At 40.3% G+C, this 13,787-nt stretch overlaps 1 protein-coding gene across 3 annotated transcripts in view; it reads left to right on the top strand.

Annotated features, from left to right (window-relative positions):
• The window catches only part of Rprd1a (regulation of nuclear pre-mRNA domain containing 1A), a 43,475-nt gene that overhangs the window by 16,174 nt on the left and 13,514 nt on the right, over nucleotides 1-13,787 (top strand). For 2 of the 3 annotated variants that reach the window (XM_031365144.1, XM_031365143.1), the window contains exons 2-6: nucleotides 3,856-3,985; nucleotides 5,569-5,675; nucleotides 5,754-5,851; nucleotides 6,784-6,910; nucleotides 7,002-7,177. In XM_031365144.1, coding sequence (XP_031221004.1) covers nucleotides 3,856-3,985; nucleotides 5,569-5,675; nucleotides 5,754-5,851; nucleotides 6,784-6,910; nucleotides 7,002-7,177 — 638 coding nt within the window. Of the gene's footprint in view, nucleotides 1-3,855; nucleotides 3,986-5,568; nucleotides 5,676-5,753; nucleotides 5,852-6,783; nucleotides 6,911-7,001; nucleotides 7,182-8,514; nucleotides 9,163-13,787 lie in introns of those variants that run through there. The other variant, XM_031365145.1, reaches the window with a different exon arrangement.

Raw genomic sequence — 13,787 nt, 5'->3', positions numbered from 1 at the left:
ATATGAGTACACTGTAGCTGTACAGATGGTTGTGAGCCTTCATGTGGTTGTTGAGAATTGAATTTTAGAGCCTCTGCTCGTCCCCATTGGCTCTGCTCACTTAGTCCCTGCTCTCTCCGGCCCAAAGATTTATTTGTTATTATACATGAGTACACTGTAGCTGTCTTCAGAAGCCCCAGAAGAGGGTGTCTAGTCAAATTACGAATGGTGTGAGCTACCATGTGGTTGCTGGGATTTGAACTCAGGACCTTCAGAAGAGCAGTCAGTGCTCTTACCCCCTGAGCCATTTTGCCAGCCCCTGGTATTGTCTTTTTTAAAAGGTCACTACATTTTATTTATTTATTTTTCTGTGTGCTATGTATATGTAGTTTGTGTGTGCCTGACTGCAAGTCAGTTTTTATTCCTAGTGGCCATGAACATGGTAACTACTAAATCACCTGAGTTAATGAAGGAAGAAGCACATCATCTCTTCATCATTTATAATCACTCCTTTGGCAAAATTCATTCAGAAAATGTAATTAAATTGCATTGTTGTGGTTTATTTTGAGACAGGCCTCTCTAGCTCAGGTTAGTCTCACACTTACTGTTTACTAGACAGGTCTTGAGTTCTAGATCATCCTGCCTTCTACTTCCCGACAGCTAGGGTTGTAGGTCAGCACTACCACATTTGGCTTAATAGTACTTTTAAAATCCATCAGTACGTTTATTTACTGGGCATACCCCATCTGTGGAGGTCCATGGACAACAAGCGTGGGTCCTGGTAACCAAACTCAGATAGTCAGGTTTGTCAACAATTGTCTTTACCCGTTGATCTGTCCTGCCACCCAGTATAGTTAGTTTGTGTTAGATTAGGTCTCATAACATATCACATACTGACCTTAAACTTGTGGTCTTCTTGCCTCAGCCTTCTGAGTGTGGGATTACCAGCATGGCTATGGCAAACCTTTCTCTGTAATAGATTTTTTGCTCCCCGGCTCATGTGTGTGTGTGTGTGTGTGTGTGTGTGTGTGTGTGTGTGTGTGTGTGTGTGTGTGTGTTGATATACTGGTTCTAGGGAAAGGGTTTATACTTGTCCACTCAGAGCAGCATATGATTTCCCTCAGGGAAGTGGGATGTACAGTGATAATACTATATGGTACGGATAGTGAATGACTCTTACTTGGCTTATATATATACTTTATGGATGAAAATATAGCAAAACACAAAGAAGGCACAGAGGGTGTTGTGTTCATCATTACTTTCATGTTGGTGTGACTATTTATGAAGAGGGAATAAAGGAAGGAGGAACATGCATTTTAATGTTGAGTTTATAATCTGCAAGTGTGTGAGTTGCTTGCAAAATTTTGTTTGTTTGTTTTTCGAGACAGAGTTTTCCTGTATAGCCCTGGCTGTCCTGGAACTCACTCTGTAGACCAGGCTGGCCTCGAACTCCGAAATCCACCTGCCTCTGCCTCCCAAGTGCTGGGATTAAAGGCGTATACCATCACCTCCCAGCCCTTTTGGGACTCTTGTGAACAGCAGAAGTGTAGGAACTGACTAGGTCGGATTTATGGCCTAGGCTGATAATCTGCCACCCCAGAATTTCTTTAGGGAATTAGGAATTTGAGATGGAAAACCAGGTTTTAATGCATACTAGGCAAGTACTCTACTACTGAGCCACAACCCTAGCTTTTTTGTTTTAGGTTTTAGGTTTTTAGACAGGGTTTTACTCTGCATCTTAGGTTGGCCTTGAACTCTCAGCCTTTTTGCAGCTTTCTCCAAGGTGCTACTGTTACAGGCCTGTGTGAAAGTATTAATGGCTATTATGTTAAAAACTGTCTAAATTTATTTGTAATTAATTTTTTGCAATTTTCTCCTAGCATTCTTATGATTCCCTCCCTACCTTTCCTCCCTTTCTCTTTTCCTCTCTCCCTCTTTCTTCCTATCTCCCTCTCTTTCTCTCTTTTCTCTTTCCCTCTCTCCCCACCCCTCTTTCTCCCTCCTTCTCTTCCTTCTCTTCCTTGCCCTGAGACAGGTTTCTCTGTGTCCCAAAACTAACTCAATTTGTAGACTAGGCTGGCCTTGAACTCAAAAAGATTTGCCTGCCACTGCTGGGATTAAATGTATGCGCCATCCATCACACCTGGCTTTTTAGGAAGTACTCAGAATTTCTCATATTTTAACCTTGGTTCTACAAGAGGAAAAATTGAAAATAATACCTTGGTGTTAGGACCATGCAGCCTGAGCTGGCCCCCAAGTCCCAGAGATCTACTTGTGCCTGCCTCCTCAGCACCACACTTGTCTGTTTTTTGAGATAGGATCTCACTGTATAGACAAGGATGGCCTGGAACTCCCAGCGATCCTCTTGTTTCTGCCTACTGATTGGGGAGAGTAAAGGCATGTGCCTCCATGCTTAGCCTAGTTCATGAATTTTTATAGTAACAGAACAAGAAAAGTATAAAATCACAATACATTTCAAATACTTTGGTAAGTACATCAGGAAAGCAGATTATAGCAAAACAGGGAAAACCGTGCTATAGGCTTTTAGTGCTACCTGACAGCATTCTTTCTTAGCTCTTTTTTAGGGAGAGGTTGGTTTTTCAATACAGTGTTTCAATACAGCCCTGGTTGTACTGGAACTAGCTTTGTAGATCAGGCTGGTTGACCTTGAACTCAAATAGATCCTCCTGCCTCAGCCTCCTGGGTGCTGAGACCAAAGGCATGTGTCATCACACCTGACTTCTTTCTTAGTTCTTTAATTGTTGGAAACTAGAGGATCTGTTCATATGTTCCAAGGGATCCTTCTCTGTAAGTCACAGAATATTAGGTCTGGCACAGAGGTGGGCAAGAATGAGCAAGGGAATTAAAGATAAACTGTCCTTAGACCCTGGGTCTACAACATTCCAACCTCTTCATAACACTCCTTTGCAGACAGTTCTTCCTGGGAATTCTTTTTCATAGTTATCCAACCAATTCTGTCTACCCCTGCCCCCGTCTCCTTCCAAGGCCTCTTACATACCAAGTAAGTGTTCTTCGATAGAGTTGTATTCCCAGTCTGTAGAACTCAACTTGCAAACCTTACCCTTGATAAAAGTTAAACAATATCCTCTGCTTCTGAATCTTATTGTCAACACTAACTGGTAAAAACATACTGTGACCACAGCTATTGAAATCTTGTGGCTTCCCTAGAAAGATGAGCATACCACAGACTATGGCAAGTAGAAGAATGTTTTGTCAGGATGGACTTAACGATATAAGGTCTTGTAATCTGAGGAGGAAAAAAAAAATCTAACCTTTGTTCATTTTGTCTCATTTATCAAATGGCAAATACTCATTGCATAAGGCAAACATACATAATTGAGTGATATGTCTTGCAACCTGTTCTATATTTTGTACTTTGCTTTTTCACAATAATTTAATGGTTTTGAGCCCACTAATACATTTGACTCAATGTTTAGAATGCTGTCTTAGTAATGTGACTCATTACCATCTTATTAAATAGCTATATTCAGTTTTTTTAAAGTTTAATAAAGACTTATAGAAATGTAGTTTTGTGCATGTATGAGCATTTCTGTATATAAAATATATTTAGCTTGGGAACAATGGTGAGATGAGAAATGAAAGATACCAGTAGCCCAGTTGCCATGATAAGCCTGCAAGGGGACAGAGAGATCCATCACTGACCCCTTTAAGACCTCTCTTCCCCACACATGAAGACCATCCTTGAAGTGGTTGAATAGCTACCCTGGAGATGTTAGCAGCAGTGACTTTGATGAATTTGTTAGAAGTTGGAACTGTTCATGTCCTAAGAAAGTTTGTCTAAGTTAAATGAGGATGTTTTAGTATCTTAATTTTTTTCCTTTTCTAATTTTTTAGCCAAACCCAACAGGAAGCTTACTTTTCTCTACTTGGCCAATGATGTCATTCAAAACAGCAAAAGGAAGGGGCCAGAGTTCACAAAGGATTTTGCACCAGTAATAGTGGAGGCATTCAAGCATGTTTCAAGGTAAGATCCTTTCTGTACATGAGGTAAGGTTTAGAATCAGCAAGACAGACAGATTGTGTTTGTTTAAAACTTTCATACAGTATGTGGTGGTTTTGCTTTCTGTGAGGAGTTAAGCTGCCACCGAGGGGCATTTGGAATGCTTGAATGTAAGAGACCAGAAGTCCTGCTGTACCGTGCTGGAATGAATGTCACTGAAAGTAGAGGAAGGAACTGAATTGAAAATGTATGCTTGTAGACTTCCATCTATGTCTGATATGCTGGACTCAGTACGGCAGTGCTTCTTCAGTTTTCTAGTGTGCGAGTGTATTTCCTACCACTTTAAAGTGCTCTAGAAATAAAGACTATTTAAAATGATCAAACTTTAGGCAGAGACAAGCAGATTTCTGAGTTTGAGGCCAGCCTGGTCTACAGAGTGAGTTGCAGGACAGCCAGGACTACACGTAGAAACTCTGTCTTGAAAAACCAAAAAAAAAAAAAAAAAAAATCAAACTTTTTCAAAAAGATTTTCTTCAGGTAATTTTGTGCATGGAAATTTTATATTTTATGCATTCTAAAATGTTTCTATTTCATTTATTTGTATATGCACATGTACCATTGCACACAGATGGAGATTAGAGTTGATTCATTCTTTCTTTTTTTTTTAGATTTATTTATTATTTATTTATTATGAGTATACTGTAGCTGTCTTCAGATGCACCAGAAGAGGGCGTCAGATCTCATTATGGGTGGTTGGGAGCCACCATGTGGTTGCTGGGATTTGAACTCATGACCTTTAGAAGAGCAATCAGTGCTCTTACCAGCTGAGCCATCTCACCAGCCCTATTCTTTCTATAATGTGAGTCGCAAGGATTGGACTTTGGTCCCTAGGCTTGTGAGATAAATGTTAGGTAGTGCCGAAGGAAATGAAAGTCACCTAAGTCCATGTAGAGCCAGTCTTCAGATTTGCTCGTAATTCTCAGATCCTCCTCCTGATCTCTAACTGGGCTAGATCTCTCAGGGTTTTGTGCACCGTGTGCTCATTCATAGCACTTATGGACAAGAGCTGCTGTAAAGCTCCATTTGATTTCCATACCAAATGTATTGATGGGTTCAATAAATTTAAAATGTGACCTGGGCCAGGCGGTGGTGGTGCACGCCTTTAATCCCAACGCTTGGGAGGCAGAGACAGGCGGATTTCTGAGTTCGAGGCCAGCCTGGTCTACAGAGTGAGTTCCAGGACAGCCAGGGCTACACAGAGAAACCCTGTCTCGAAACAAACAAACAAACAAAAAAACGTGACCTAGAACTGTCCTTTTAGCTCCTTTACTTGGGAACATTATCTTTGTAAACCTCTAGGGTCTACTAAAGCCTTTGACAATCCAAGTAATTTTGATGTATAGTTTTACCACTGAGTCCTTAGGGGAGGTGAGGACAGTGAGCTTCTGCCCTGGTGCTCAGCATGTTTGGGAGCGCTCCCTGGGAGCCAGTGTGGGCCCTATTTTAAATCATTACTTTGTGCTAGCACTCACTGCATTTTTATTCCTAGTGTTTTAATATCTGTCTGTCTGTCCATCTGTGTCGCTCACTTTCTTTTTCTTTTTTAGTGAAACTGATGAAAGTTGTAAGAAGCACCTTGGGAGAGTGTTATCTATTTGGGAAGAACGATCTGTTTATGAAAACGATGTATTAGAGCAACTTAAGCACGCTCTGTGTAAGTATGGGCTCCTGATCTCTTTGTGTGACCCTCTCAGGAAAACATCTCATTAAAATTGCATGTCTTTTAAATCAGATGGAGATAAGAAGACGAGGAAGCGGACTTATGAGCAAATAAAGGTGGATGAGAATGAAAATTGTTCCTCTCTAGGGTCCCCAAGTGAGCCACCACAGGTAAACCCCAAGGCAGCTCTGGGATTTTAACTCTGGATTTCCTTTGGGCTTTGATGACTTTAGTGTTCCGAGTATAAGAAAGGCACTAAAGTTAATCTCTCTCTTTACTGGTTAACAAGTTGCTTTTGCTTTTGTTTGAAGTAGTATGCTGTTTGAAATAGTATGTTCTGTATGTGTGTGTGTGTGTGTGTGTGTAAGATTTTGTTATTTTTCATTTTTTGAGACGGGGTTTCTCTGCGCAGCCCTGGCTGTCCTGGGACTCACTATATAGACCAGGCTGGCCTTGAACTCACAAAGAACTACCTACCTCCGCCTCCCAACTCCTGGTATTAAAGGTGTGCACTAGTACTACCTGGCCAGTTTCTTAACATGTAGAAAAAGGATTGGGGGCAGGAGAGATGGCTGTCAGTTAAGAGCTGCTCTTAACCTCAGTTAATCTCTGAGCCTGAGAACTAGATTTAGTTTGGTCCCAGCACCCATTGGGCAGCTCACATCTATAACTTCAGTTCCAGGACATTTGGGACCCTTTTCTGGCCTCTGGTGGTACCAGGCATGATCATGTTGCAAAGACATATACACAGAGGCAAAACACATGAAAAAATTAGTCTAAAAATGTTTTTTGGTTGTTTGGTTGTTTGGTTTTTCGAGACTGGGTTTCTCTATGTAGCCCTGGCTGTCCTGGAACTCTGTAGACCAGGCTGGCCTTGAAGTCAGAAATCTGCCTGCCTCTGCCTCCCAAGTGCTGGGATTAAAGGCATGTGCCACCACCGCCTGGCTAAAAATGTATTTTTAAAAGGGTTGTCTTAAGTGTTAAATATCGCAGAGTTTTTACTGGTGAATGCTTCATAAAGATTAGAAATATGAAAGAGGTGTCAAGTCCTCTCTGTTTTGAGCTTGCTTTCCTCTGGTTCTGAAGTTGTATAATCTTTTAGACTCTCGACCTTGTTAGAGCATTACAAGATTTAGAAAATGCAGCCTCAGGTGATGCAGCAGTCCATCAAAGGATCGCTTCTTTGCCTGTTGAAGTTCAAGAAGTATCCCTGCTTGAAAAGATAACAGGTAAGGAGAGGAGTGAGAGCCACAGAGTTGTGTGGAAGCAGCACAGCATCACTTCCTGTATAGTAACCGTGTTACCCTCTGCCTTTCTTAGATAAAGAATCTGGAGAAAGACTTTCTAAAATGGTAGAAGATGCTTGTATGCTGCTGGCAGATTATAATGGCAGACTGGCGGCAGAAATAGATGATAGAAAGCAGCTCACTCGGATGTTAGCAGATTTTCTTCGTTGTCAAAAGGAAGCCCTTGCAGAGAAAGAACATAAATTGGAAGTGCGTAACCTTTTCCTTCTTTAGTGAATATTAATTTAATTTTAATGTACTTTAACGTGTCTGCATTTTAGAGTTCTTGCATCATGGACTGTGCTAGCCAGTGGCTCGGGTAAGCCTTTCCTTGCTACCAAGGATTGTTTTCCCTGCCCTTGAACCACAAAATCCTGATTAAGTAAACCTGAAATTTTGGTGTTAGCAGAATTTGTTAAATTTGAAAATCATTTATATGAAATACCATGTAATAAGACATTTTCAGGGGCTGGAGAGATGGCTCAGTGGATAAGAGCACCCGACTGTTCTTCTGAAGGTCGTGAGTTCAAATCCCAGCAACCACATGGTAGCTCACAACCACCTGTAAAGAGATCTTACGCCCTCTTCTGATGCGTCTGAAGTCAGCTACAGTGTACTTATGTATAATAATAAATAAATCTTAAAAAAAAAGACATTTTCAAGCACAAAAATAATAAGAACATGACAACTCTAATGAAGTCTTGTGTTAGCAGCAATAAATTGTTTGGTTCATCGAATTCTTATTCTAGCACATATATTTTTTAAGTATTTAAATTATTTCTCCACCTTTTGATTCTCACACTTAACATATTCTTGAACATGCAAACAGCATGGGCTTACACATGTTGTTCCAGAGAAGGTTGGTGATACATCTAAGGTATGGTTGTTACTGTTGGTAATGAGTCTGGGAGTTCAGGAGCTAATAAAGAAGCAGTCTCATGATGTATTTTGAGCAGAGTAGCCATTGTCAGTATAGGAGAGCTGAATTTGGTTTTATTTAAAAGGCCATGGGATTTACTAGTTCTGATTTGAGTTGTTCTAATTCCAGTACTGTGTAAGACTGTTCTGTTTGAGTCCCTTTATTTATAGACAGCTTGTTCTAAATTTGCAGGTATATCATGATACTGCCTTTTAAGTTTTTTTTATTATTTGGCTCCTTAGTTTTCCAGTAAGCCCCAGGTGGTTTTTGTACTGGTTTTTGCTGTTGCAGTTCTGAGAGAGCTGTTTAATCGTTCCACCCCAGATGCTCAGCTCCTAATTTCACACTGTCTTGTTCCATGTGCTCCCTTTCTGCTCCCATGAACTTGCTCAATTATTGGTGCTCTCTGCTCTGCCCTGGCAGAAATGGAAAAGATACAATGGAGTTTCTTAGAACATGAATTTGGTAGTTGACTTACCTGTTTGAGCTGTTGTAGTGGCCTTCAGTCTTAATATATCATTACTTCTTTTTACTGTTTGAAGCACTAAGGGTGAGTATGTCTCCAGTGTTTGTTTTCAGCCTTCCTTTTGGTACAGTTTCTTTAACTTCTGTCAAGCTTCTATTGCAGATATTGGACACGGCGTATCTTCTATTGATGCCATCACCGTTAGCGTATTCTTCCGGCTAAAAATAAAATGAAACTCCAAAGCCTGTATTGTCTCATGTTTTTGAAAATTGAAGAGCGAAGCTTTATTATTCTACTTTAATACCTGCTTTCTCACTTTTGATGTTCACTATTATGGGATCCAAAAATAGAATTTATATTTGACATATAAGTGTAGAAAATAGATCACTACCACCCCCGCCCCCAGCCCTTTTGCTGGTGCATTCTAGCCAAGTTTCCTAGTTAATAGTCATGCACAGAGCTGATGACAGCAGTGCTAGAGCATTTACCATGTCTCAGGAGTACTGTTCTAGGCCCTTCACATGATCACCTTACTCAGTCCTACGCAGCGGGGTGCATTATTACCCACACTTTATAGTCATAGAAGTAAGGCACAGGGAGATAGAGTAGCTCCCACATTTTCACAGAATACTATTGGATTGTTTAGAGCCCAGACTCAGTCTGCAGCATCTGTGCATTCTACCTGAAAAGCCGTACTGGCTTCCTGTTTTTACAGAAGTATTTCTCCAGCTTCCTAATCCTTCCTGTTCCATCTAATCATTGGTTCGGAATAAAGTCTTATAGGGAGTTTTAGTGTTCAGCACGTTTGAGTTTTATATTGAAAAAACCACCTCAGTTGTGGCCAGATTTTTTTTTTTTTTTAATGGTATTGTTTGTTTTAAATCTTTCTGTTTTTTTCAAGACAGGGTTTTTCTGTGTAGCCCTGGTTGTCTTGGAACTCACTTTGTAGTCCAGGCTGGCCTCAAACTCAGTTCTGTCTGCCTCTGCCTCCCAAGTGCTGAGTGTGTGCCACCATGCCCAGCTCATCATCATACTTTTAAGGATTCTATTTACATAAATGAGGAAGTTTAAAATAGCAAGAACTCCTTATAAATTGTCATTGGGCAGTTGTCATTTTGTTATAAGATGTGACAGTGAGTTGGTATTTGCACATGCTTTGTAGTAGAAGGCATCATCACTCTGACAGAGACTAAGGACTGAACGTTGAAAGTGTGTGGCTTTGTATCAGCTATGATGCCTCAGGTCTCAGCCCTCAGGAGTCTCAGTTAAGCTGATTAATGGGAAGGGGTCACCAGTTACTCTTTGTTTGAAAATGGAATAAAAGGATCAGTTTAAGAAGTGGCTGTTTAATGTCTCCAGGAAGCCACTATTGAAGCATTTGAAGTCACTGAAAATTTTACACACTAGGTGATTTGTTACACACTAGGTAGTTTGTTATGCACACATAGATTGGTAAGCAGATTGATTGATTTGATCTGAAATGGGGTGGATAGATTGATTTGATTAGATAGACAGATATTGATAGATTGATTTCCTCTGGAACGTCCAGCTTCCCACCTCAGCCTCAGGAGTCCTGGGATTGTATGTGTCTGCCACGGGAGGATGATTTAAAGTGACATTTTCATTTGATGTTTTTGGAGAGGAAGCAATGTACAGATGAGAAATTCTTCTATATCAGTGAGATCCTTGATTGCTCAGCTTCCATAGTACAGTTTGTGGTGAAAAACAAACAAACAAACATGCTTTTATAAAGTGCTTGACTCTAATCCCAGCATTCAGGAGGCAGAGGTAGATAGATCTCTTGAGTTCAGGGCAGCCTTGAACAAAGCACGTTCTATGTGTAAGTGATGTGAACCTGTGATTCCAGTGCAAGGAGGCAGAGATAGAACCCCGGTTTTATTGGAATTTGTTTTGCATATGAGATAGAGATGTGACAAATTGAAGGCGAAAATTATCCCTTTACTGATTAATAAATAATGAGCCAGGTACAGTAGCTCATGTCTCTTAATCTTAGTACACTGTAGACTGAAGCAGGAGAGCATGAGTTTGAGTTCAGCTTGATCTTTGTAGGAAATTCCAAGCTGGTCTTCTCTACATAGTGAGATTCTGCCCCAGCCTTCTTTCCTAAAACTCAAAATTAATGAATCTTTCTCTACTAATGTTTTGAAAATGCCAGTCTGCCAAGCTTAATTCCTGTATGTGTATACTGACCTGTAAGTTATATTTAATTGTGCAAATTGTGTCTTTGGTTGCTTTCTAATATTGTTCATGTTTGTCATTACAACAGTCATGGTTATTGTGTATAAAGTTTTATTTCTTTTTATTATTTTCATACTTTGCATTTTAATTGAGAGTGCTTATTCTTTTATCATGTTATGGGTTTTCCTGTCATTTATACCCAAGGTGAAATTTAATGTATAAGGTAGATATAATAAGGAATGAATAGCAGTACATTAAAATAATGTATTGAAATAAGCATAAGAAATGTGGTTTCTTTACCTCTCGCTATCTTAGTTTGCTGTAGTAAAATTTGTGCGCAATGGTGATTGAGGATGACTGATGCTGGAAAGAGGCTGGGAAGGGGACTGCTCACTAGAAAGACCTTACTTCAGGACATAGAGTGGCTACAAGTTTGGCTCAGTAATTTGAGCCAAAGGTGAAAATGTGAAATGGCCATTTTTTACATTGTGAAAGTGTTCCTATTTTGTCCTTTCCCTGTGGTAAAAGAGGAACACCTGAGTGGTGTGTGACTTGTAGAGTGAACCATGCTGGGCACTGAGCAGGCTGAGGCTGGAACTCCCCTCATCCCTTACATGGGATGGAGAGCCTGTGCAGGTGAACGGTGTGCTGCCTGCAGAGGCAGCGCACTCACGGTCAGCACCAGCCCAGGGTTCTTACAAGTAGCTTGGAACTGCAATGAGGAAGGCACTTGAATGTCCATGAAGAGATGGTTTCAAAAGTTCAGAGCACAGGAAGGAGCAGTGACATTGACTGGATTCTGGTTGCTGAATAAACTAGAGGGGAAGGTGGGGCGTCTTGAGTCCTTACAGGACTTCATCTAACAGTATGCTGGCAGTGGTCCGTGCTACGAGTGGCAGCAATGAAGTGTTGGGCAGTCTTGTTCTGAAGCCTAGTGCAGCCTCTCTGCTGCTGACAAGTGTGTACCACCATGCCTACCTGAGGTGATGTTTTGTTACTACTATAAAGGTAGTGTGTGGTCACCGTAATTTTACACCCATTGCTAAAGGCATAGATGCTATCTACAATTCCATTATTCCTTGTAACTTTTAACAAGATTTGGAGGGTGAGATTGTTGTACTTACAACTGTTTTGTATGTTGTCTTACTTTGTACATTTACTGTAAACATTTCCGTATAATTATCACACCTCCCTCTTTCCTTTATTTTTGGGGATGACACCCTAAACTTTGCCCTTGAGAAGCAAGCTCTCCGCCATCTACTCTTTCTTGATTACCAGTCTAACTTTAATAGCCAAGTTATATCCTCTTTTGTAAAATAGTATCTAACTATCTGTCTATTCTGTTTCTTTCAGTTTCTTTTGAAACTATTTGCTTAAATAACATTATGGGATGTCTATTACATTCAACTTCTTGCAGTTGGATAAAACTACTCTGAATCTCAAGTTAAATCTTTGTTTATTTGTGATAGTTTAAGTTCTTAGGAGGAAAAAAGATAAACCAACAGGAGATACACAGTTTTTATGTGTATATATGCCACAGGACAACATCAGCTACCTGTTTTTCAAGCACCATTGACCTGGTGTTTTGAGACAGGGTCTATTATTAGCTTTGTATTTGCCAACTAGGCTAGGCTGATTGATAAGAGATCTCCCTGTCTCTTACTCCCCAGGGCTGGGATTACAAGTGAGCCTCTCCACATTCAGATTTTTTTTTAGTGGGTTCTGGGAACCAAATGCAATTCCTCATGCTTACAAGGCCTCTCGTCTTCACAGCCTTTTTGGTAGGGTTGAAGTACATTCCACTGTTGTAGGCTCTGTTTCTGTAACTCCTGTAAAGGTGAAGCTCTTCCACCAGAAAACAACAGTTTCTCATGCTTCCCTTTTACTTAGCTTCCAGTTCCATTGTCAGTAACCTTCACTACTAGAATTATGAAATGTTTGTCTAATTTGCATTACAACTTCTAAGTCCATCCATTCTATAGCTTCTGTCAAAATAATTTAGTTCCTTTTATTGGTCTTTTATTCGTTTCCAAAATTTTGTTGATTGGCTTGAAAAGTTATTCCTGGCCAGGTATAGAGGCACACACCTTTAATCCCATCCTTTGGGAGGCAGAGGCATGGGGATCTCTGAGTTTGAGGCCAGTCTGGTTTTCATGGTGGGTTCTAGGATAGCCTGTAGTGAGATCCTGTCTCAACAAGAAAGGTTATTTTTGTGGATTATGTCAACACTGTCTTCAGTAGACAGTGGTGTGGCTGAGCATCCCTCTCCTCTGCATTAGAGGGTTGAGGTCTTGTGCACGTACCAGGATGTTGGTCTCTCATGGATTTTGGAGACCTGTTCTTTTTGCAGAAAGACCTTTGTTGAATTTTGGTTTTGCTTCTGAGTTACTTAGAGCTTCTTGTTATATTCTTATTACATACATTAAATGTTCTGAAGTGCTACTCCATATTGCTCATCTTTTCTCCTGTTTTAACCATTCCTAAAACCTAAACCATTCTGTCATATATATCTTTGCTTGCTTTTTTCTTTTAGAAAGCTTTACTCTTCTTTGCTTGTCTAGTGTTTATAGTGGTTGTCCTCTTTTTGCTTATTAATAAGCTCTCTCTCTGTATACAGTCTGGCCTGAATCCTCCCTCAGACTTCCAAGTGCTGGAATTGTAGGCATTTTCCACTATGCCCACATTAATGATGAGTGGAGTTGATTTTGTCAGTTTGTTTTAGGTCTTTGTTGGAAGAAAGGGATGTACTATCACAGGTGCTTAACTCGTTTGCAAACTGTTGCTTAGGGTTAGTGAAGAGGGAGTCAGAAGTCAAGACTTTGGTTTTCTGGATTCACCTAGAGCTGCCTGGAAGTGGGTTTTCCTCATGTATGGTGACTATTGTCCAGTTTGCCTACTGTTGTCATGGCCTTTTCGATTTTATCTTGCTTTGGGAAACCACAGGAAATACAGGCTTCCCTTTAAAAATGATTGAGTTAGCAAGGATTATGAATGTCTGTAATGACTCTTAAATGCCTGCAGGGCTTAGAGACTATAGCAGTGTCAGACCTGTTTAACATAAATGTAAAATACTTTTTAATTAGCTCTTGTACATTTTTCTACATGTGCAAATGTGCTTCTTACGTAGTTTGCTAATTCCTTAGACTTTGATTGCTAACAGTGCACTTACTTAAAGCATTTTCCTCTCCTCTCCTCTCCCTTCTTCCTCTCTTTTCCCTCCTTTCTCCTCCCTTCCC

Source organism: Mastomys coucha, unplaced genomic scaffold (genome assembly GCF_008632895.1).
Source record: "Mastomys coucha isolate ucsf_1 unplaced genomic scaffold, UCSF_Mcou_1 pScaffold13, whole genome shotgun sequence".
Classification (NCBI taxonomy): domain Eukaryota; kingdom Metazoa; phylum Chordata; class Mammalia; order Rodentia; family Muridae; genus Mastomys; species Mastomys coucha.
The sequence above is the reverse complement of the archived record's forward strand: the minus strand, read 5'-3'. Positions and strand labels throughout refer to the sequence as shown.